The sequence below is a fragment of the Rhinolophus hipposideros genome, assembly GCF_964194185.1.
Source record: "Rhinolophus hipposideros genome assembly, chromosome: 4".
Taxonomy (NCBI): Eukaryota; Metazoa; Chordata; class Mammalia; order Chiroptera; family Rhinolophidae; genus Rhinolophus; species Rhinolophus hipposideros.
In genome coordinates this window covers 15,425,858-15,448,899 of record NC_138050.1, presented here as the reverse complement: position 1 = coordinate 15,448,899, position 23,042 = coordinate 15,425,858, and the positions used below count along the sequence as shown (strand labels likewise).

Genomic DNA, 23,042 nt, shown 5'->3' with positions numbered 1-23,042 from the left:
GGTTCTTGATAATGAAGTGGATGCATATTTTGGTGACATAATGCCTTCTTATATGTCATGTCTTCTTATACTCTCTATTTTGTGTGTATCATAGTTACATGCCTTGTACATACACTTTTTATAAATCTAGAGCTGTTTACCTCTTATATCTTTGAACAGGTGTTTGTCATGAAATATAAAAACTATAAAATCTACGAAGTATAAACACATCTTCTTATTTTAGTTATAAATTTTCTAAAAACTATAACAGTATTAGAACAATGTTCCTAAAAAATAATCAAAGTTAATATAAATTTGAAGGCACCATTTGAATGATAGGTGATAATAACAATCTGAATACATAGAATTTAGAAAGCATCTCTCTCGCTATGGTGCTAAAATGCTTCATAAACTATCTGCAGCATACAAAACAGGGTGCTCAGAGGGTAGCTGTGGCGAGTGGAGCAGAGCTGGAAAGCCTGCTTCAATTTTAATTCACCAAAGTCTGGCTCCTTTAGTCGCAAACCTTGATGCAATCAAAACACATTGAGACCCTCTCTACTGAAGGTCACTGCCCTGGGACACATGGCAAGAAGGAGGCCGTTCTCCCAGGAAAGAGACTCCTTGAATTCTCCCCTCCCTTTTATTTCCCTTTCCATCCCTTCTCTTGGACTCTAACTTGATGCTCTACTTAATGAAGTTTTCAGTGACAGTCATGTCCTCGGGAAATAAGACGTGGAATGCCCTTTGGTTATAAGGAAAGAAAAATGAACCATACCTTGTGTAAACTGAGTGACACTGTGGTTGCCTTTGCCCAGGTTGAGGAGATATCCATGTCGAGGGGCCTCTGTAACAACAAACCTAAGAGAAAAATGTAAGCTGTCTCTGTCCTCCACTTTCAATATTTTGCTTGTGATCATGAATCCTAAGTGGCCAGTGGACAGAGTGCGAAGTGTAGAGGCCCCTTTGTTCACTGCAATTTGGGGGACACTATTGTCAACAGCTAAGACCTGGATCTTCATCACTTGGGGTCTTCTTGTTTCATATACTGTATCAGGAAAAACATAGAACTCTGTATGGGAACCATCAGTCACCGTGAAGGAGAAGCTGTCTTCACTTGACTCCGTGCCATCATGCCTGTAGCTAATTAAGTTTTCATTCAAGTCTTGCTTGGTAAAAACCATGGCAGGTCTGGTATTGTTAAATAGGAGTTGGCCATGAACAGGCATCTGCGTGACAGTGAATTTTAGGAGTTTGTCAGGAGTATCTCTGTCTTCAACAGTGAGTTCAAAGGGAGTGATCAGCTTGTTTTCGCCTTCGCTGACAACCAGGTTATGGATGGTGACGACTGGCTTTTTGTTGTCCACATCACTAATGGAGATACGGAATGTCCGGAACACAGGGTTATGTCCATCAGTGACTTGAAACTCAAAACTGTCCATCTTTACCTCATCATCAGCAGTGTGGATGTAGTAGATTTTGTTACCAGCCAGTTGGAGCTGAGTGAAAGATGTGATGGACACTCCAGGTTGATCTGTGCATTCTAAGAGACCTCTCATGGGAGCCCTGGTGATGGTAAAAACTAAGTTTTCATCAGGACTGTTCAAGTCACTAGTGCTTAGTAGGTCTGTTGTGAGGATGACTTTACCACCTTCTTTTAGGGACACTCCCTTACTTATCACATCAGGGAAAACAATGTCAATGCTGCCAATAGATACATAAAAGTAGCGATCTATGAGGGCATTTACTCCATCAGTCACATCAAATTTAATTAGATCCCGAATGCCCTCTTGCCCAAAATGGACATACTGAATTAAGTTTCTGTCTACTTCATCCTGGGTAAAATTCATGCCCAGTGTGATATTTTCAAAGGCACCTGTAGGTTTTTTTCTCTGTAATAAGCCATGTCCTGGCCCATAACGAACAATATAAACCAAGGATTTGTCTTCAGAATCTAAGTCAGTTGCCATTAATATTTTGTTGTGTATAATTTTGGTTTCCCCAATTTCTATTTCTAGTCCATTATTAATGGCCATTCTGGGGGTCTCATCATCGACAGGGATAACCATAATGAGCACCATCTTTTCCACAGAGTGCTTACCATCTGTTAGTTTAATCACAAAATTATCTTCCTGAGTCTCAGAATCATCATGCTCATAAATTATGCTGGAACTCTCTATGATCTGGTCCAAAGTGAAGCTTTCAACAAAAACTGTGCCATTGATCAGCTGGTTCATGACATGACCATGAGTAGGAAACTGGGTAAGAGTGAAAGTTAGATCATCCGGGGGAACGTCAGCATCAGCAGCATTGAGAATGGGTGTATCGATCACCAGACTCATGCCTTCCATCACCATAAATTCTCTCATAAATATTTCTGGCTGTTCATCATTGGTGGGAACAATTACGATGGGGAAAAAATGTCTCTCTGAAAAGTTAATGCCATCAGAACAACGAAATATAAATCTGTCTTCTACAGGTTCCACCCCTTTATGGACACTCTGGACATAGTTAATATGACCCTGTCTGAGATCTTTCAAGGTGAAGGCACTTATGGCAATTCCTGCTCTTGATTTTTCAGAGCCTGGTGCTGGAGAAATGTTTTCAACATAACCTGAGGTAGGCTGAATAACTATAGTGCACAAGATGTCATCATTTAGGGAATCAATATCTTCAGCACTTATATGCATTGAGTTTATGACACTTTTATCACCTTCCATTACTACAAACTGTTCACCTACAGAAATTTCTGGGGCCTGGCTGTCAACAGGGAGGATGGTCACCCACACAGTAACTCCTTTAATAGAATTGCCACCTATTCTCCATTCTTGAGACATATCTGACAGACTCAGGTTAAAAGAGTCCTCTTTGGGCAATAGGCCTATCTCACCGCTGGTGTGGGCATAAACCACAGAGCCCTCCAGGATGTCCCTTTGGGTAAACTGCTCTGCTGGAACTCCATTGACTAGGATTTCTCCATATAAGGGTGGATCTTCCAAGAGGAAAGTCAACATCAAATCATCAGTGTCCTCATCAGTGCCCTTGATAACATTGGCAGTGATTTCTGTAGCCCCATTTTCTAAAACGTCTAGATAGGACCCCAGAGTGCCGGTAGGAAGGCTCAGCATGGGCACCTCATCATCCACTGGCCGGACATTCACTCTGAGAGTGATGGGCACCACATGGTGTCTGTCGCTGACCTCCAAGGAGCAGCTGTCAGTCAAGGATTCATCCCCGTTATGTTCATAGGAAATCCGACCCCGTTTAATGTCCTCCAAGTGGAAAATCCCACCTACACGCAGGATTTGTCCAGACACCCTCATGTGACCATGTTTGGGTGCTTGTGTTAGAGTAAATGAGATGTGGGCTACATCAGTGTCTACATCACTCACACGTAACTCAGACTCACTCAGGATGTGGTGTCCCTTCTCCTGAATAGTGAAGCCAGTGTTGAGGATCTCAGGTGGCTGGTTGTCTTCTGGCTGCAAGTAAAGGGTGAAGGTGCCTGGAGCTACATTCCCAGCTCGGTCCTCCACCTGGAATTGGAACTGGGCCACTCGGGCAGCCACTCCCAGTTCTTGATCTGGGGGTCTGTAAGCAATTTTATGGTGATTGATCTGGGCTTGGGTAAAATGGGCCACCACGATGGAAGGGTTGTCAGTCAGGACCAAGGTGCCCAATGGTGTTGGTGAGTGGTTTTCATCTGTGTCCATTGGAGGCTGAGTCACGGTGTAACGTAGTTCTCGGTCATCTGTGTCCAGGTCAGTGTAGCGCAGCCACTTCTTCCTCAGCGGTGTGAGCTGGGATTCCTGCACCACCATCCGAAGGGGACAGCCACTGCCCAACTGCGGAGGGAGGCGATCCACAGGATGGATGCGGATCACAAACCTCTGCAGCCCTGACTGATTAGGGGGGTCATGGTTATCCTGGACTCGAAATGTGAACTGATCCATCACTGGTCTGGGACTGTGGGGCCCAGAGTGCTTATAGAACAGCCTCCCCTCCGTTATGTCCTCCTGCCGCCATTCTGTCACCATTTTCTCATAGAATGCTCCTTGTTTCTTCCAAGGGCTCCGGATAAGCTCCTCCACGTCATGGGGAGGATGCGCTTGGCGGAGTAGCAAATGCCCTGTAGTTGAGGGAGACTCCAGCACAAACAGCAACAGAGAGTCATCTGAGTCCATGTCAGTTGCACTTAGAGCAAAGGGTAGGATGGGCACTGTTTCACCCTCTGCCAGCATCAGCCCTGTGTTGGCATTGAGGACTGGTGGCTGGTCATCCACAGGCACTAAGGTGATAGGGAACAGGAACTGCACCTGGTGCCTGTGTCCTCCATCCACCATTCTTAGCACCAGGTTGTCACTCAGTGACCCATCTTTGTCATCATGATGGTAGATCACTTGGCCGGCTGCTAGTTCAGCTACTGTGAAGGTCTTAGGGGCAGATTTGCCAATGGAGCCACCCAGAAGGACAAGGTGACCATGCCGGAGCCCAGCCACCACCTCCAGCTGCACTGCCTCTAGGTCATCCTCATCACTGATGACTAAGTTTTGTGGTCCACTGCCTGCAGGGCCTGTGAGGGGCCGAGACTGGCCCTCATAGAGAATGAGACCAGTGTTCCGGGTGACCACGGGAGCCAGGGTGTTCATGGGCTTCACCACCACCATAAAGGCAAAAGGATCGGAGGCTGCTCCTTCCGGGTCCACTACCTCCAGCTCCAGTTCAAAGAGACGCTCCTCGTCAGAGTCCTCAGAGGGTGGCTGGTAGGCAATCTTCAGCAGGCGCAGATCTCTCTGAGTAAAGGAGGAGAGGGGCAGACTGCGATCATCAGTGCTCACTAAATAGCCCTGGCCAGGCTGGAACGGAGAGGTGAGGTTGAAGATCAACAAGTCAGGGGTAGACTCAGCATCCTCCGCTGCCAACATGTCTGGGGTCAGGGCGGTCAGTACAAACTGGTCCACCTCCATCATCATCATGGCCACAAAACTGGGCTTGGGTGCGGTGTTCTCGACCCCTCCTCGGATTCTCACCAGCACCTGGAAGTGCTCGTGTTTCAAAGGAGGGCTGCCCACAGGAGCCCCTCGGGAGCGCAGCTCCACCACCATAGGCACCCAGTCCCTGTTTGGTGAGCGACTGGGGGCTGTGTGGCGGTAGCGCACGCCTAGCTCCTGGAAAGCTTTGCAGTCCATCAGGAGAGGCTCCTGGGCGACCCCCTCGCTGGCTGGACCTGGGACCTGCGGGTAGTGGAGGAGTTCCCCATAGCGAGGCAGAGCACCCAAGCCTGACAGGATGCCGACGCGACACTCCTCGGTCTCGGGCTGGTAGGCGAACTCCAGGCTCCTAGCATCCAGGGCATTGCTGGTTCCCAGCAGCTCCTCCACAACCAGGGGCAAGTTCCGAGTCACAACTTCCAGTTGAGTGAAGACTACCTCCACCTCCAGCACCAAGGGTAGCACTGCCGCCCCTCCCTGCGTGTCATAGCGCAGCTGCAGCGGGACGCGATCTCGCGACGGGCTGCGCGCGCCCAGGTGCGAGTAGCTCACCTCTCCAGGGCCAAAGTCGCACGGGAAGCGCTTGGGACTCAGGCGGCCGGGTCGCTGGGCCAGCGCGTCGTTGTCTAGCACGGTCACCACGCAGCGGTCTCCCGGCTGCACCTGCAGCACCAGGTCGTGCAGCGGATCCAGCCAGACCTCACGGCCAAAGGGCACCCGGAGCCCACGGTTCGCTATCACTATAGCGTCCTCGGCCAGGACCCCTGCAACCCCCGCGAGATCCGGGGACAGCAATGCCCGGCCGGCGGCGTCGGACTGCGCCGAAACGCGGCTTACCAGTGACAGCAGAAGCAGCAGCACCACCAGCCCGGCCGACGGCGGAGGCATCGGCTGAAACGCGGCGCGGCTGGCTATCCGGCGCGCGCGGGAGGCTATCCCAAGGTCCCTGGTTGCGTGCATGGTCCAGGTGTTAGGGCTTGGACAGGTCAGCCTGAGAGTGCGCAGTCAGTATCTGGGCAGCGAACAAGAGACCCCTCGGAGAAGTGCCAGGAACTCCGCACGCTGCCTGCAGGGTTCTCCTATAACCGAGGCTGGGCCCAAAGGATGGGAAAGCTTTGGAGTACGGCCCGGACTGGAGCCACCGCGGAGGAGGACAAGCCCTCACGGCCGGTCCCGCTCTGCGGCTCCCGGCTCAGTCGCGCGGAGAAATCAGTGGCTCCTCTCCTCCTTCCCAGGTCCCGGGACCCTAAGCTTGGAGGGAAATCCCTCCCCTTGTACCCCCAGCCCTTCCAGGAGACCAATCGTCGGTCCCCGGAGGAGGTCTGGAGTCGAGGGTTGGATAGTGATTTCTGCCAATCAGCTCCTAGGGGCGGAGGCGGGGAAAGCGCGGGTGAGGGGAGGAGATAGAAGTCGCAACAAGTTGTCTTGGAAGTGAGGGGAACAGTGGCCTGGAGCTGCCCACCCTTGTTCGCGCTCCACCCGAGGCTACTAGGGCTGCCGCCGCTCTCCGGGAGGCTAGCTGCTGGGCTAGATTCACTTTTTCAGCTGCCTTCCATGCAGAATTACCCATTTTAAAAAGCTCCCGTTTCCCAAATTCAGTGGCATCCCGCCCAGGGGTACTCACCGAAACTTGCAAACCCGAGAGGAAAGTTATAATATACGCAAATGCCGCTGGAGTTTGAATCGAAACCCAGAGCCTTTTGCAGTTTAGGGAGAAACTCTGGGGGCATATTTGTAAACGAAGGACAGCTGAAACTAAAAGCCAAGTTTTAGAGCAGATTGAGCGCCCCCTCCCACACACGCCGCTGTCTTCTGGTAAATTACAGTGGGCACAGTCCTTGGAGTGGTGAGTTTTTAATAAGCCCCTCCTTTGCAAACGAAGTTCACAGAGTAAAAGTGAAACGGGGGCCTTTGGAATGCGTGAGAAATGCAGTCTGATCGGAATCGCGAGGCTAGTACCAGAGAGAGTCAGTCAATTTTAGGGAATGTCGCCCCAGGCTCTTCCAAAGCTGTCGCTGATGTAGCTGTTATTAGAGACGTGCCCGTTGTCCTCGCAGTCATTAGACCAAGTACAAACTAAACCCACTTGTCAGCATCACATTTCTTTGCATGCCAAGAGAACTGATAAATATCCGGAGGGCGAACTAAAATAGGTTAGCTCCCATTTCAGTCAGCCCGTTTTGAAGTCAGAGCTTGAGCTCTTCCTGCCCCCTTGTGTTTGCCCGGTTTTAGAAGTGTGCAGATTCCCTGTCTGAGAGGTTTTCTAACTACCGCCACCCTTCAGAAGACCCCTCACAATTAAAACCCAACCATTTTCAGATTAGTTACTTAAACAGTCTTCCTTATACAGACTGACCAAAATGTTTAATTTGGGGTAATGTTCTTTTCTCCCCCAAAATAATAATCAGATTATTAATTGGAATACAGAATTGGAATAATGGCCATACTGTCTGTTTCCTGCTTAAAGGTATTTTAGATTTGGGAAAGAAAGGAGTGTAAGAAAGCAACTGTTATGCCCTTTTAAATTTCAGTCTAAATTGAAGATATAAGATGCATATGTGGGCACATTGCAGTAAGAAGCATTTATCCTTTTAATCCTGTAGTGACTTTAGTCTGAGCTCAGTCCAAGATTTTGATCTCTGCCTGACACACTCAGAGCTGTTTTCCAGGCCACAACACAAACTTTGTACATAAGCATTGCTGGGAGATGTGAGTTTCTGCTCCAGGAAGGCCACTGTGTAGTATCTGCCCCTGGGAGTCAAGAGATGGAAAGTTCTGAAATCTTTCAAAAGGGAGAGAAACAGAGAGAGAGAGAGAGGGAGAGAGAGAGAGAGAGAGAGAGAGACAGAGACAGAGAGACAGAGAGAGACAGAGACAGAGAGAGAGACAGAGAGAGAAGAAAGAGGAGGAGGAGGAGGGAGAGGGAGGGAGGGAGAGATATTGTACTTTTGGGGAGCTTTTAGCTCTCCTTACAATTGATAAATACGTTTCACAATATAGTACAAAATAAACACTCAGGAACATAGAATGGATGTGGACATTATTTTCAACATATGACAAAATCTCCATCCAACTCTTCACCAATTTCCAAGTTGCTTTGGCATTTTTATTCTGTAATTTGTTATACTTATTTATTATTTCATACAGAATTTGAATTGCAGTGACAAGGAAAATTTCTTTTTTTCCTTTTCACAAATAACACAAGAAGATGCCAAGTGAAATAGAACATCAATTTCAGAATATGACTCTTTATATATGATATTTCAAATTTTCGTTATGTGTTTTGATTGAAAAGTGTCAACTGAAAGCGAAGCGGCCCTTCTTCCGGCATTGTGATTCTGGGTATATTCTGACCAGAACCAGACCAACAGCCTGATGCTTCCCAAAGGGCTCAGGGATTTTCCATTCTTCCTTTCAAAGTCCAACTTTGTTTGACTTGCAAGTAATGATAAATCAGATCAGCATTTGAAATATGGTAGTATGCCTGAAGGGCAGAGTTCAATATTTTGTTTCACAGTGAGAATAGAAGTCCACACTTTTTTTTTCTTAATGGAAATCGATAAACTATAATATTTTTTGACTTTTTAATTTAGCCTTCCTTGATTGAAGTGATGGAATGATTCTTAGAAATTACGATTTTGGGGGATATATGTTTTAGTTATCTGTTGTTTTTTTTTTAAATTCACATAGAAGTTAACAATATTCGTATATCCTTAAAAACATTTCACATTATGATTACTGACAAAATAGTGAAATATTAAATTCTCATCTGAAAGTAAATATTATTGATGATGATGATCTCTCTTGGATAAATACCTCAGTGTTAAAAGTTTCTATACTTAAATTAGCAAGAAACTATTGTTTTATGGCCAACATTCTCAATATCATAAGGAATAAAATAAGTTGGCAAACTTGTAATTTTTTTAAGTCTCAGCTTAAATTTAAATTCTTCCTTTCTTAAGCCTTTTAACACTTCTTGAATCTAAATCTGGGCAAAATATCCTTGTAAAATAAGTTTGTAAATTTGTTTAGCATATGAGAAATACACCAAAATATCTCCTGGAGTCAACTAAAATTACTGATGGTTAAAACTTGAATCACCTCTTACCTAAGGTCATGCACCAGAAAACTTGTTTTTTGAGATAAAGGAGGTAATATGATGAATTTAAGATGCATGCAAGACATTCAGTTAGAAATTAGATGGCAGGACTGGGATGCTGAATTCAGACGGGAGCTAAAGATATATCTGGTTAAATTTTAAATGTTACAGTGTCATTACAGAATTTATTTAACTTTTCTGATATTTCTCTACTGGCTCATAAGACTCCAGTAGAGGAGATTGCCTCATGGGCACCTTAAAAATTCTTACAGATGAATGATTGAAGCTCTGTACCAAGCATTTTTGATAGTTCTCAACAGAATTTTATTCTTTGATTGGTTTAAAACCACAGCTTGCCTATAAACACCAAATTTGTGGAGTTTTTAGCAGTGCTAAAAGAGTAAACATCCCTGGTTAATTGACCAAGAGTAGGGTTCCAGCCTTGGCTCTGACATCTACTATGTGACTTGCAGCAATTCTCTTTGCTTTGCAACTAGTATCTCCTTAACTCTAAACCAAGGGACTCAGTCTTAATGGACAAATGCCTCTTTTGTACCCTTTTGGTTTTGGTGTTTGGTGCCATAAGTTCAAATTTATAGATGACCTGACATTCGGCTTCCTCATGCTCTGTGGTCAGAGGCAGTAGTTCTCATTCTTTCCAGAGAGCTGACTGTTAATAAAAAGAAATGCGTCACTACTAGTAGGTGAGAAAACTGAACTCAGAGCTAATGCTCTTTGCCAATGAATCAGTTATTTCTTTTTAAAATATATGGAACATTTGCATGAATTGATGTGGGCACGCACATACCTCACTAAGAAACATTTTTTTTTTAACCAACAAGAAAACTAAAATGAAAATGTAGCAATATAAGGTTAAGTAAAAGTTCACTATGAGGATAGGTGAATTTTTAAGATGGATCTAGTACTAGGTGACACACATAGCATCACAAACATCCAGATTTTCCAGACAAAGCTGTGTTCAGATGGGCATCTACTATGGGAAAGAAGAGAGAACACTGGGCTAGGAGCCGGTTGTTTTGAAGCTGGCTTTCCCACTTGATTGCTTGGAGCTAGGACAAGTCAATGTCTGCATCTCTCAAAATGTGACAAGGGAAAAGTAGAGAAAGGGAAAATATTGCCTTGACTATTTTCATGAATATACTGTAAATGTGAAACAATAAAATGTATATGTGTTTACATATATGTATATATAAAAAGTGAAAATGAAGAATGGCCATTATTTTCAAATACCTTTCTATATCTGTAAATATATAGTTATATCTATCTACCTATCATCTATCCATCTATCTATCTATCTATCTATCTATCTATCTATCTATCTATTTATCTATCATCTACCTACTGAGCTATATTCCAAATTTTTAGTAAGTGAAGATGGCAAACTCTTAGTTTCTCTTTGGTTCTCCTTATCTTGTTTCCTGGACTTATTTCTTAGTATCTTATTAGTGAAAGACTGAAATATTTGATTATTATTATAAGAAATGATATGCTAATTATATATATATATATATATTAACTGATTTATTAGTTTTCTTCTCTTGCGGTATTTCCAGTCTTTCTAATTGCTTCAGTTTTTGGTTAAAATCTTGCTTAATTTTTCCTATTTTATAGAAATTCTCCCTTAATTGCATTACCCCTTCAAACTATGCATTTCTCTGAATCGTCTATGTATGCAATTTCAACTTTCTCACCAGATTTATAAATCTCCTATAGGGTGACTTTTACCCTACAAGTTATATTGACCACAACTCACCTCATTCTCTACAATCAATCATTAAGTTGGAGAGAATTTATCTCCAGAACTTCGTTCACCATTGTCCTCTCTTTCCATTGTTTTCATAATCCTAGTTCACCATTATTTTTCATTTAGGTTTCTTCAAATCCTAGTCCCATTGCTGTTGCATTGCCCATCCTATGCATTGCTGTAGATGTGGAAAAAAAGACCATCTTTTATCATACAGTTTTGCTAAAATCTTTTCTGGCTTTCCACGGCCTATCAAATGAAACACAATCTCTTTATCTTTATATTCCATGCTAAAATACACATTGTTTTGAGATTTAACTTGCTGCCTTGCTTCCAAATCTTTGCTCATCTAAAATTTTTGCCTTTTTGCTTCACTATTCTCTTTTTGCCTGCAATGTTCTCCCTATCTGCCCATGGGAATCAATCAGAAATTTAAGGACTGTAGGAACCTTACAAACCATTTACTGTAACTTCTTCATTTCATAGGTTAGGAAACTGAACCAAGGAGTTTGAGACCTAAGAGTGGAGCTGGACAGGAAAAATGATCTCTGACTCCCACTGCAAGGCCAGTATCTGTACCCTATCTTAAGTTCCAATTCAATTTTTAAGGATGATGTCAAATACTTCCTCCCCATGGACTCTTTGTTCACCTACCCACCTTAGTGCAAGCTACACATTTTTTGGCTGTCTTTCATTGCCCTCTACCCCCTGTACCTTACACCTTTGCTTGTATTTCTCTTATGAAACCACTCTTACTGTATGTCTTGTGCTCTTCTCTCTTTTGAAAGCGTCTTGACCACCCAGCCAGCCTGAGTCTTGCTCATCCTTTAACTCTATAAAGACCTCAGTAAATATTCATTACATGAAATTAGATCACATTTTATCCTTTCCCAAGGAATTTCCCTTGAAACAACTCAGCCAGATGTCACAACAGCTTTGGAAGGTAGCCAGGTATATTATTTAGCTTTCTTAGTAGTAAGTAACAGAAACTGAATTTGGTTGAATTGAACAAAAAAGGAAATAAAAAGATATTGGATAGCTTCCATCATTTTGGGGAAAGTGGTACTACAAGGCTCAGAAATGTGAACATGAACCAAAGAGCCTAGGCTTCTACAAACAAAGCTTCTGCTTGGTAATGGTCTGGGGGAATGGCACTGCAGCCACTGCTGGACATTGGACCCTGCAGGTGGCACCCCACTATGGCCAACATAGGGTAGGCGTCAGCAGCTCTGCAACCACAGCCTCTGCTGCTCTTGAACTCGGGATGTCACTATAGCCACTGACCAAATGAATTCTCTCTGTCACTGTAAATTCAAAGGTCTAGGCAAGACTGGGTTATGCAAGCTTAAGTGATGGTCCCCCACCCTGGTGCCCCAGCTTCCAAGGGCACCAGGGCCTTTTGGGCCTCCTGGTGTTGAGTGACTAGCTTACCACTAAGATTCATTACTGCTGTGGGAATTTCTTACCTAGAAGAAAGAAGTTCACATTTAGGGAGCCAAATGCAATCACTGCTCAGCATGACTGATTAAGTAGCAATATTACTATTTCACATTTGAGAAAACTGATACACATCAGGGTTCAGTGATGTTTTTCAAGTTCATGCAATTATCGACAAAACCAGAATTAAATAAGTTGGATGAAATAAAGTTAAATGAATTAGAATTCAAGTAGTCTACTACTAGTTTGCTCTTTCTTTTACCTTCTGAAATATGCTAGTTTTTCACTTTGAAGAACATTCGGCAAAACCTTCCTACTTTTTCCCTACTCAGTGAAAGGGTTACTGAGCACCGGGGAGAAGGGCAAGTGCTTGATGATACCTTATCTTCTGACAGGCTTTGATAATACGGACACTGAATCGACACTCTTGGGAAGCTACTCAATCCATACAGTTATGAGTATCCTTCTTGTTGAGGAAAGTAAATGGAGGAGGGAAAGGCGTAAGGCCAAGTCACTGGCTGCGGAAGCCTGAGTTGAGCCAGCAGTAAGAACTCGGTGTGGCCTAAGGTTCAGCATAAAAGACTGGACTTTTACAATTGGTAGTTTTCCCAAATATTTCACGTTACAATCTTTTTTTTTTTTTCCTTTTTTTTTTAAAGCCAGTGATCCTGGAGCATAAATATCCATGGATTTTCCACCAGTAAGTTTTCAAACAAAACTCAGAATGAAGTGGAATTTAAACACAGTTTAAACAAGAGACCACCACTCAGCTGAACCCAGAACTAAACAAAGAACAAATAAGGGAAAAAGCTCTTCTCTTACTGGGATTTAAATTTTAAAAAATAATAATTATGGGATGACTTCTGTAGGTTTCTTACAGCCAATCCTATGTTTTGACTGTTACTAATAGCCTCCATTGAAATACTCATGGTGGCCTTGGGATATACAATGTGAGATTCAACAGAAGCCCCTCTGAAACAGAGCTCCTGTCTGCTTCTCAGATTAATTAAGTTCTGTAAAACAGAGTAATGTAAGGGATAAATTTGAATTTCAAAAAAATGTGTCTAATTTTAATGAGATGAATAGTGTATACACTTCTGGAGGGGAAAAAAATCCCCTTATTTTAATAGCTTCAAAACAGAGTTATAAAGTCATACCATAGAGAAACAATCTCAGGAATTATTATCTAAGATGAATCAGTTCTTGAGAATGATTTCTTTGGTAGGTCACTTCCAAACTTTCACAAATATTGTCTTTTCTTTTTTATTTGTGAATCAATCTCTAGATCCTATTTTTCAGCAATTTTCTAGCCTTGGTTTAGAAAGATGCCAGCCTCACTCCTGCCAGTGCCCTGCCTAGGATCTCAAGCAGCTCTCCCTCGAGGCACAGCCCTGTTATCTTTTAGCAGTGTCCCCAAATTCCAGTTCCCCATCCCTGATTTCCTGTCTAGACTTCAGCATTTAACTTTTACCATCTAGTGTAGCTGGTCATTTGGCTGCAGCTAGAAACCCTCCACCTTGCTACCCCAGTGGAAATCGGGTCTACCACTGACAAGCTGTAATTATTACAAAGCCCATCCTTCTACAAAGCTGAAAACTGCCTCCTTGTTTGATTTTTCTGAGAATTCCAGAGGTGAAAATGAAGCTGGGGATCTTTCCAGTTAGTTTCTTTCTGCTGTTTCAAAATTTGTTGAGCAGGATAATGTAGCTTATTTTACTTTGAAATATCCCGAATTCCATCTATTCTCTCCTCTGGCATGAAATGGAGTTTATATACTCCTTCTACATGACAGCTCTTCAGGTATTTGAAGTCAGTAATCATGTCCCCACCATGCTATCTTTTCTCCAGACTGAGTAGTGCTTTGCTAAGCTGTGCCTTACAATGCATCTCCCAGACTTCTCACCATTTTATTTGCTCTGTTTTTCAGTGTCCATTATAAAAGGTGTCACCGAGACCTAAGTAAAAAAGCTTTCTTGGGATTGCATAACTGATAAATGATTGAGCGGGGATTTGAACCTGTGTAGTATAGATCCAGTGACTGAGTTCTACTAGGATATCTGGTGTGTCAACACAGTGCCTCCATTATTTGTGGTTTGAGGATATTTCAGAGTAAAATGAGTTACATTATTGTGCTAAACGTGTATTGAAACAGCAGAAATAAATTAACTGGACAAATCCCCAGCTTCATTTTTACCTTTTAATTCTCAGAAAATAAAACAAAACAACAGCAACAAAAATTCAAAAGAAAGAAAAAAGCCATAGGTATGCTAGTAATGGAGGGTATATACACTGTTACCACACTTGTTGGAAAGGAATTAGTTTATTGTTAGTATATTAGTTATTTCCCAGTGAGGAGATGATATTTTTAATCCTTGGAAATAGTTATTGCAATTTCAAGAATTTATACTAGGAACTAATTTAAAGTTGAAAGAAGTTGTATATAAAGAAAGATGTTTATGGTAATTATATTGATTAAAAAAGTCACAAAATGCGGTTCCTGAGGCCGAGATGCAGGCTCTGAGTCCCCCAGCAGTTTCTGTAGGGTCCGCAGTGTGAGGGGCCTGCCGGGACATTGTGCTCCCGCTGGCACTGAAGATGGAGCTCCCGTTATTGTCCCCGCACTGGTGGGGGATGGGGGGTGGGGGGGTGGGGGGGTGGGGGGGTGGGGGGGTGGGGGGGTCCCAGCTCCACCTGACCAGCGGACCAGACCGCAGCCCACACCCCCAGCCGACAGCGTCATGAAGCACCAGCCCTACTTTTGCTGGGGTCAGGGGCCAAGTGGTGTGGGCCTTTGTTCTTGGCCCCAGCAGCTGTTCATCCTCACACAGCTAAATTTCCTGAGCAAGTAGTAGATAATCTTCCAGCTGATGTATCCACTGGCATTTATTATGGTTGGGCCAGTGTTGGAAGTGGAGATGTCCATGGATGGTGGTGAGCATAGTGTGGAACCCATACTACAAGAATATAAAGAAGTCCATGGAAACTCACATCATGCCCCCTTGCAAACAGAACTGCTATGGGGAAATCCTCAGTGTGGTCATGGTTGGCTACCTCAGACCAGAAAGGAACTTCGATTCTTTAGAGTCACTTATTTCAGCAATTTAAGGTGATATTGAGGAAGCTAAGAAATGACTAGATTTACCAAAACATTTGAAACCCAAAGAAGACAATTTCTTCCATGTTCCTAAAAACAAAATAATGAATGGCCACTGATGAAGAAATCATCTTATTTATTCATTCACTGTTTTCTAGTATTTTTCTGCTCATAACTATGTAGTCTCATCTTGGTTATATTTTAAAAATCAAAGTATAATATATTCTTTATATCTTTGCTACAGCTATGAATTAGTGTAAATAGTACAATGTAGTTGCCATTTATGCTTCAACCAAAGCCATCATGCTGCAGTATCAAAAAGATTCATTTTAAAAATCAAGATTCTCTTAATGTAATATACTGATTAAAATTTATCACTTGAAATGTTTTGTCTTATAATGGAAATGAAATGTATATAGCTGTGGGTAAAAATGCAAGTCACTAGTTTGAGATGAAAACTCCAATTCTCATGGTAAAATACTAGCTTGTATGTACTTGTACAACATGTGAAGGCTTATAAAAGTAAATGTATCAAACAGACTTTTGATCATCTATTATAAACCTAAGGGGGGAGAGTCATACTTCATATTTTTGATATTTTGTGCATTAATATATTATTATGAACATGAAGACTTGTGAAATTGTGTTTTCATTAGTCATTTTCTTTACGTGCAAACCATTGTACTGTGTTCTTTTTTGTTATAGCTGTCTCACTTCTAATTGGTCTAGACTCCTCTGCCTATCATTTTTTTTGTCTGTCTCTTAAAACATTAAAATGAGTGTTTTTCAAATTTCTAGTCTCATTTTTGTGTTGTATAACATTTCTCTCAAGAGTAGAGATTCAACATTCTTCTTGACTTTGGTTCTTCTTTCCGTTAAACACTTGTTAGTGGCATGTTTTCTTCCATTTAGAATATCCTATGGCTTACAAAGAATTGTATCTATCGCTACCATTCCACACCTTTCCTATATGAACAGAGATTAGGTGCCTATCTGTGCTGCATTTTAGAAAAATCCAAAAGCTTCATCTTTAGGTTTCCTCAAAGTTTAACTGAATACGTAGCAGTTTCATTTATCTATATCAGTTTCTTAAAGAACACAAAATACTTGTTTTGCCTCAAGGAAAAACTATTTAGAGCCAATTAAACTATGAAATAGAAAGTTATTTATTTTAAAGGTGATTGTACATTCTTGAGTAAACATAAACTGTTGTAGTTGTGTATGTACAATGTAATTTAATGACAAGAGTGCTTGTAGCTTGGGGGAAAGGCATAAATAATAAAGTTTTAGTTAAATAAAAAAAGTAAAAATCTTCTACCATTTGGTTGGTTGCCTCTTTATTTTGTCGGTGGTTTCTTTTGCTGTGCAGAAGCTTTTCAGTTTAATATAGTCCCATTCATTTAATTTAGCTTTTACTTCCCTTGCTTTTGAAGTCAAATTCATAAAATCCTCTTTGAACCCAAAGTCTATAAGTTTAATACCTATGTTTTTTTCTATGCAGTTTATTGTTTCAGGTCTTATATTCAGGTCTTTGATCCATTTTGAGTTAATTTTGGTACACAGTGACAGATAGCAGTCCAGTTTCATTCTTTTGCACATGGCTTCCCAGTTCTCCCAGCACCATTTTTTGAAGAGCCTGTCTTTTCTCCATTGTATGCATTTGGCTCCTTTGTTGAAAATTATCTGTCCATATTTATGTGGGTTTATTTCTGCATTCTCAATTCTATTCCATTGGTCAATACCATGCTGTTTTGATTATCGTTGCCCTGTAGTACAAGCTGAAGTCAGGGAGTGTGATACCTCCAGTATTGTTCTTTTTCCTTAAGATTGCTTTGGCTATTCGGGGTTTTTTGTGGTTCCAAACAAATCTGATGATATTTTGTTCTATTTCTTTAAAAAATGTCATTGGGATTTTGATGGGGATTGCATTAAATCTATATGTTGCTTTGGGTAAGATCGTCATTTTAACTATGTTGGAAATTTTTGCAAACAATGCCTCTGATAAGGGGCTAATATCCAAAATATATAAGGAATTCATACAACTCAACAACAAAAAAACAAACAGTCCAATTAAAAAATGGGAAAAGGACCTGAATAGACATTTCTCCAAAGAGGGCATACAGATAGCCAACAGACATATGAAAAGATGCTCAATATCACTAACCATCAGAGAAATGCAAATAAAACCACAATGAGATACCACCTTGCACGACTTAGAATGGTTATCATCAACAAGACAAATAGTAACAAGTGTTGGAGAGCCTGTGAAGAAAAAGGAAACCTCATACACTGTTGGTGGGAATGCAGATTGATACTGCCACTATGGAAAGCAGTGTGGAGGTTCCTCAAAAAATTAAGAGTAGAATTACCGTATGACCCAGCAATCCCTCTCCTGGGTATCTACCCCATAAATCTGAAAACATTTATCAGTAAAGATATATGTGCTCTGATGTTCATTGCAGCCGTATTTACAGTGGCCAAGACATGGAAGCAACCAAAGTGTCCTTTGATAGATGAACGGATAAAGAAGTTGTGATATCTGATATATCCCCTCGCGCGAGGGAAGTAAGAGAAAAAATAAACATGTGGGATTACATCAAACTAAAAAGTTTTTTCACAGCAAAGGAAACCATCAATAAAACAAAAAGGGATCCTACTGAATGGGAAAAGATATTTGCCAATGATATATCTGATAAGGGATTAATATCACAAATCTATAAAAAACTTACTCAACTCAACTCCAAAAAAACAAACAACCCAATCAAAAAATGGGCAGAGGACTTGAGACATTTTTCTAAAAAGGACATACAGAAGGCAAGAAGACATATGAAGAAATGCTCAACCTCACTAACCATCAGAGAAATGCAAATAAAAACCACAATGAGATACCACCTCACCCCAGTCAAAATGGCTATCATCAATAAATCAACAAACAACAAATGCTGGCGGGGATGTGGAGAAAATGGAACGCTAGTGCACTGTTGGTGGGATTGCAGATTAGTGCAGCCACTATGGAAAACAGTATGGAGGTATCTCAGGAATCTGAAGATAGAACTACCCTATGATCCAGTAATTCCACTCCTAGGCATCTACCCGGAGAAATCCAAAACTCCAATTCAAAAATCCGTATGCACTCCTATGTTTATTGCAGCACTTTACACAATAGCCAAGATATGGAAACAACCGAAATGTCCATCGGTCGATGACTGGATTAAGAAGCTGTGGTACATTTATACAATGGAGTATTACGCAGCCATAAAGAAAAAAGAAATCTTATCATTTGCAACAACATGGATGGATCTAGAGAACATTATGTTAAGTGAAATAAGTCAGAAAGAGAAAGACAAGTACCATATGATCTCACTTATATGCGGAATCTAAAGAAAAGAATATGTGTATGAATTAATCAGAAACAGTTTTGGGGACACAAAAAACCGAGATTTGTTAGATGGGCCGGGGGAAGGGGGTTGGGGATGGGGGGAAGGGTGAAGGGATTGGGGGGCGGCTGGTGACCACAGGATGGCCTCAGGGTTTTTTGAGAATTACTTTGGGGAACTTATTCAATAGTGTTTGGGGATTTTGTTGGGTGTCCGATGGACATGTGTCCTGTTTGGGAGACCACCTCAGGGATGCTGTGAATGCCTGGTCATGGCATTGTACACCAGAGGCTGGACATTAATGAATGCCAACTATAATTTTATGTGTATAATGTGATGGCTCGGTGTGAGGTCGGGGTGGTGGTGGATGGGGGGAGGGGGGTTCACGGTGTGAGGGATGTAAAAATAAAATAAAATAAAATAAAACTATAAAAAAAGAAGTTGTGATATATATATATATATATATATATATATATATATATATATATATATATATATATATATATATATATATATTTATGCGCACACACACACACACACACACACACAATGGAATACTATTCATCCATAAGAAAAGATGAAATAGTACCATTTGCGACAACATGGATGGATCTTGAGATTATTTCTAAGCAAAATAAATCAGACAGAAAAAGTAGAGAACCATATGATTTCACGGATATGTTGTATATAAAACTGAAAACAATAAAAGAACAAGACAAACAAATGAAGAAACAAAAATTCATAGACACAGACAATAGTTTAGTGGTTACCAGATGTAATGGGGAAGGAGGGTGGTAGATGAAGGCAAACAGGATCAAATATATGGTGATGGAAGGAGAACTGTCTCTTGGTGGTGAACACACAATGTGATATATAGATGATGTATTACAGAATTGTACACTTGAAATCTATGTAACTTTACTAACAGTTGTCAACCCAATAAACTTTAATTTAAAAAAAAAGTAACAGAAAAACTAACTATTTTTAAAAAATGGAGAGATAAATTAAAATTTAGTATATTGATTAATTACACTGATATGTATATTTTAAAAATAATAATTATGTGAGTTAACAGGATGGAAAATTTATTAAAAATTTTATAATTTTTTAAAATAAAAAGAGTAAAACACATGGATAAGAACTGGTAGAATATGCAAAAAAGAGAAACATTAATGAGTGATACTGGTGGGTTTGTGGATGAGACTTTTTTTTCTATTTTGTTGCCACATTTTTGAATTTATAACAAAAGAAATTTTAAAAGTAAAGCGTTTATTTAGATTTGTCTTAAAAGCTACACCAGAATATTTTGAAAGGTGAACTAAAGCCTCACTCTTGTACTGTATTTGTACAATAATTCAAAATACTTCACAACAGTTGCTTAAGACAGATATTGACCACACTAATTTGAGTAATTCATCCCTTCCCTTCTCTTAAGACATGGGCTTAACAGCTTAACAGCAACTGTTATAATAAAAACAGCATATATTACATGCTTTATCAATGTGCTAGATTTTAAACATTGCCGCCAGAAATGTATACATTTTCTTATCTATTACAAAATATCAGGTGGGCACTTCTACCACATTTATAAGGTTTGCAATGTTAGGAGAGCAAATAACTTGTAATTGAGGGCACAAAATGAAACATGGGGGGTATTGCTTCTTAACCAATGTTAATGATCATGTATCTTTACCTAATAAATACATACGTACGAATAAAAGTTTTCCAATAAACAGCATATTCAAAAATGTTATTTATTGGGCTTAAAAAATCTCAGAGATATCATTTATGTTGCACACTTGGGAGGGATACTAGAAGGAGGACTAAGGAGGAAAAGTTAGAAGACTTGGAAGTAACAATGTGTTTATAACAAATAATTTGAAGAAATAAATTTTGAGTGCCTACTATGGGCAAGGCTGAGCAGTAGGGATTTGGATGGATGAAAAAAGGAGAACATTTCTCATTAATGAAGATCTCAGTTATGTACAACAAAATGTGTCCGTCTCACTTCAGATTAATATATTTTAACTTAATGCTAAATCCAATGCATTTTAAAAACGAACAATTTGAAACAAATTTTCCTAATTGTTAGTTTATTTTTTTGTAAAATGTAATTATATTGTTTTCTACTACTTATAAGAATATTCAGGTTCCTCACCTTTCTTGTTTTACCACTTAAGAAAGCTTAGTAGAATAATTGGTGACAGGAAGAACAAGATATGTAAACTATATTGAAGTAATTTCTTGATTTCCTTAAAGAGTTTTTTTTTTCCAAATTCATGTTGATTTGAACTTAATGCACCTGCTATTTTCTGTAACTTACATATAATGTTTATCATTGACATTGATTTCTTGGAAGGAAAAAGTCATTTTTTTGCTTCCCTTTCAATTTTTTTCTTTGACGTTTCCTGACTTAATGCATCAAAATCAGTATATAGATAGCATTGATAAAATCAGTAACTATTCCTTACATGCCTATTATTTATGATTTTAAGCTTAGAAATGGTTATCAAACTTTGTCCTTACCTTTAAGGATTTCACATAAAATAGAGATTGACCATACCAGAATAACTAGAAGGAAATAAGGGACAATTAGAAGGGAATTAAGAATAATATAGAATTAAATAATGAATGTTGCAAGGTAGACTAAAGACCACAATTGAATTTTGGATAACTGAAGAAAGAGAGAAGAGCTTATAGGCCAAGGGAGTACATGAGAGAAAGTTCAGAAGTGTAGTTAATCCTGTACCCTACTTGCAGAAAGCCATGGTGAAAATAAGCTGTTTAGAGCTATTAAAAAAGGTATTGAATAGTCTGTAAATGTTCAGGTTAGAGAGTCACCAAAAGTAGTATTCAGGTTTGAAAGCTAAACTCGCCGTAGCTACTGGAGATTTTGAAAGTGATTGATAGCTAAAGCAGAGCTTAATTTGGCAGCTGGCTCTCCAGAAGGTGAATGAGAATGTAGTGCCTAGGACATCATTGCCATGTTATGATTGGGCTGGAATGAGTGAAGTTGCTGCAGAAACAAGGAGAAAAAGGAAAAAGGCACACGGTATGGAAGTAGAAGTATGTCCATAGTAAGTAATTTGAAGGAGTAATCATTGAATGCTTACTATGTGTGAGAGACTACGCTAAGAATAGACAGACATAGGGAATGAAGAAGAGAGAAAAATTGAAGAGAGATTTATGGATTCTAACGAGAAGAATGGAAAACTGATTTCCTAAGGAATGGAAGTGGACTGCTGGAGCTCTAGCATACAAGAAAAGTTAATGAGCCCAAAGAACTAGAACTCAGCATGACCTAAACAAGAGACTTTTGCCTCAAGTTTTTCCAAAACAGCATGCATTAACATACATGTGCACACACCCACACCTACCATACTGTCATCAAAGGAAAGGAGCTATAATTATATACACAAAGCTAACTTTCTTTGATCTGTTCCCGGTATAAAATTGTTATGCTCAAAGATATTCATAATGGGCTTTGGTTATGGAGAGTTGTTGAAATGTCTCAAACTCTAGTGAGCATTTTTCTTTGCACTGTTGTTTTAGATTTTGAAATAATATAATTATTATATATTAAAATGCACACATTGCCACTTAAATTCTAGAAGTTACCTTCTTCTTTTAATTATACAGCCAATTTTTTTTTCAGCACATTCATACTTATTCTTCCTAATTCCTCCAGATTCTGGCATGCTGCGTCTGTCTAGCTGTGTATTTGACCACAGCTTTCCAATGTGAGAGATGTTTTCTCTAAAAGTATGCGGTTAAGCTTAACTGAGTCTTAACGCAGAAAAAAAAAATACAGTAGTTGCCCCTTATCTATGGTTTAGTTTCCATTACCTGCCATCAATCATGGTCTGAAAATATTAAAGGGAAAATTCCAGAAATGAAAAATTCGTAAGTTTTAAATTGTGTGCTGCTGTGATTAGCATGATGAAATCTTGCACCATGCCTCTCCATCCTGCCCAGGACATAAATTATCTGTTCAGCATATGGGAGAGAAAGAGAGAGAGAGAGAGAGAGAGAGAGAGAGAGAGAAGGACACTCAGACAACATTTATTATAGTATGTTGTTATAATTGTTCTGTTTATTATTAGTTATTGTTTATAATCTCTTACTGTGCCTAATTTATAAATTAAACTTTATTATAGGTATGTATGCATAGGTTAAAAAATATACTATATACTATATATATACTATACTATATACTATATAATATACTATATAGTTACTAGTTATATAGTTATAGTTATATAGTTATACTATATACTATATAATATACTATATACTATAG

At 40.2% G+C, this 23,042-nt stretch overlaps 1 protein-coding gene and 1 pseudogene across 2 annotated transcripts in view; one reads left to right on the top strand and one right to left on the bottom strand.

Annotated features, from left to right (window-relative positions):
* The window catches only part of FREM2 (FRAS1 related extracellular matrix 2), a gene marked incomplete at its 5' end in the record, with an annotated part of 171,085 nt that extends 165,155 nt beyond the window's left edge, over positions 1-5,930 (bottom strand). The window contains one exon of the mRNA XM_081046640.1: positions 758-5,930. Within this exon, the coding sequence (XP_080902766.1) occupies positions 758-5,930 (5,173 nt within the window). The remainder of the gene's footprint in view (positions 1-757) is intronic.
* A 9,031-nt stretch (positions 5,931-14,961) lies between these two features.
* On the top strand, positions 14,962-15,484 carry LOC308496629 (riboflavin kinase-like; annotated as a pseudogene). The gene has a single exon. The product of its transcript is annotated as a riboflavin kinase-like (transcript).
* Positions 15,485-23,042: the final 7,558 nt, after the last annotated feature.